Here is a 2,490-nt window from a genome sequence, read left to right on the forward strand (position 1 = left end):
GGTGGAGCTGAGGGCACTCAGCTCTTTGACCTGGTCCCTTTGGAGAGGTTTCTCTTTGGCAGGAAAGATATACTTTGGTGGTTTTGTTTCATTTTGAAGTGCAGAAAGTGAATATGCAAGTTACAAAAAAGGAGAACACGGTCAGTTCTGTCACTCTAAAAGTGTGTGTCTAGAAATGCTCACGCTTTCTTACCCATTCCCGAGCAGTCACCTGCAAGTCCTGTTTCTCTCCTTCTCTCCTTGACCTTTCTGGTGTCCTGCTCCCACCTGGCCCACAACTTCAGCAGCTGCATTTATCCTGGCTGCAGCAAAGTCTGGATTTGAGAAGGTGACTGTGCTGAGATTTATTTAATGTTTTTTGGTTTCTTCCCTCTCCCTAAACCAGAAACAACTGAACTTGGGAACAAGAAGGAGTTGAAATCCATGCCCTTCATCACCTATCTCTCAGGCCTGCTGACAGCACAGATGCTGTCTGATGACCACCTCATCTCAGGTGTGGAGATTCACTGTGAGGAGAAAGGGCGCTGCCCATCCACTTGCCATTTGTGTCGGCGCCCGGGCAAGGAGCAGCTCAGCCCTACGCCGGTTCTGCTGGAGATCAACCGAGTGGTGCCTCTGTACGCTCTGATCCAGGACAACGATACCAGGGAGGTGAGTGAGCGGGTGACGGACCAGCTCCACCACTATCGCCCTGCCTTAGTCACCTCTCAAATCTGCCTTCCTCAGCTTCTGCATAAATGTTGGGTTCCCCGGCGCGAGGCAGTGTTTTCGTGTGCGTGTTTGCTGGGGAACGCTTCAGGATGGTGTCAGCGATGGAGCTGGCAGATCCTGCTGCCCACCACCCACAGCCCTCGCAGACCTGTGTCTCCCTGCCTCAGTACGGTGAAGGCAATGCTGTAAGCAGCCAGGTCATCGCCGCTGTCCACCCACAGCAGGCACCGGCGTGCAGGATGCGTCCTGCGGAGGGGTCTTAGGAGCCAGGCATCAGATCAGTCTTTCCCTCCTGGCTCTGAGATCTCAGCCGAAGCTGTGCGAGGGATGGGCAAAGCCCTGCAGGGCTCCAGCGCGGCTTTGCAAAGCGCCTGGTGCAGAGGGAGGGAATAACCAGCCCCTTGGGACAGTCCCGCAGCCACAGGAGGTCACTGTTACTCCAGGAGGGACCAGCCAAGCTGGAGGGCACTCTTCCCTGGGGCTGGGCTCCTCTGCCTCCTGCAAGAACTTCAGTGTTAATCCTGTGGAGATTGATTTCTCGGTTCGCTGCCGCCCCCCGCCCCACTCTGCAGCCCTCTAACCCCAATCTCAGGTCCAAAAATGACAGACCTCCTTAAAAGTCACTTATTAGCACTGAGCCTGCACTTGATGAAGATGCCTGGAGTGAGCCAGCGCGCAGCAGCTGCGGGTGGGACGCAGAGGGCTGCAGGTCGGGAAGCAGTCCTAGCACGTGGAGATGTGACCACCAGGAATGATGCTTCATCCTCTTCCCAGATCCAGGGGAAAAAGAGCCCCCTGCTTCTCCTGGCACCCAAGTCCTTTACTGAGACTGTCCCTCCTTGCCCACCTCTTGATCTTGCTCCTGCTGTCCCATCTATCAACCCTCCTGGTTCTTCCATGCAGCCGTGCCTGACTTCCATATCTCGGTTCCTCTCTCTTTCCAGCTCCTTTCCCAAAACTCCCTTTCTTTCACTATTTTCCCACACCCTGCATCCTTTCCCCTCCCATGACTGCTCTTCCCACTGGGCAGCTCTTGTGCAGACATTGAGCTGCCGTTACCAGCATGTCCAAGGCAGTGCTGGGATGAGGTGTTACGGGTACAGGGAGAGCAGTGGGAAAGCTGGTTTCCTTCGGACAAGAAAGATGCGCTTCCCAGCAGCAACCTGCAAGAAGACAGTTCCTTTCGGGGTACAAGAGGTAGGTTAGCTAGCGGGGAAAGGGGTAACAGTGAAGGCGAGCAGATCGCAGCAGGATCTGGGGGATCTCCATGGACCCTGCTCACCACCAGCTCCCCTTCCGAGCCCTGCGCCCAGGTGGCAATGCCACCCTGCCTCTCTGGCCCTAGCTGCAAGGTCCCCTCCTCATCCTCACCTGTCTGCCCAGCCCTGCCGATGCTGCCTGCCCTGCGGGCTCGCCTGGGACACCTCCTTGTCTTGGGGAGCTGGAGCCTGTGCTTCTCCAGCAGCAGCCTCCTTCCCTCCCTCCCCTGGCTCGTGCGGAGGGCTGGCCCCCTCCGCTGCAGCTGGAGCACAGCCCGCGTTGTGCTTTCTGCTGAGGCGCCGGGAACACCAGCAAACACACACGCAAACAAACAAAACCCCAGTGAAGCAAGCAGACGAGAGAAGCCCCAGCCGTCTTCCAGAGGGCTGCATGCAATGCATCCCTCCTCCTCCTCCTTCTTCCACCTGCTCACCCAGAGGTGGAGGGGCAGCCCCGGGGACCCTGTCCGTGCAAGGGTGCCGTGTCTGAGTGCCCCAAAGGCACACGTGACCAGCGGTG

General features: G+C 57.4%; 1 protein-coding gene across 1 annotated transcript; it reads left to right on the forward strand.

Annotated features, from left to right (window-relative positions):
• Positions 1-423: 423 nt before the first annotated feature.
• Positions 424-651, forward strand: LOC104623883 (astrotactin-2-like; the record flags this gene model as incomplete). Its single annotated transcript, XM_010291097.1, has 1 exon — positions 424-651. A coding segment is annotated over exon 1 (228 nt), but the record flags the coding sequence as incomplete, so codon positions are not given.
• Positions 652-2,490: the final 1,839 nt, after the last annotated feature.

This window comes from Phaethon lepturus, unplaced genomic scaffold, assembly GCF_000687285.1.
Source record: "Phaethon lepturus isolate BGI_N335 unplaced genomic scaffold, ASM68728v1 scaffold48607, whole genome shotgun sequence".
Classification (NCBI taxonomy): Eukaryota; Metazoa; Chordata; class Aves; order Phaethontiformes; family Phaethontidae; genus Phaethon; species Phaethon lepturus.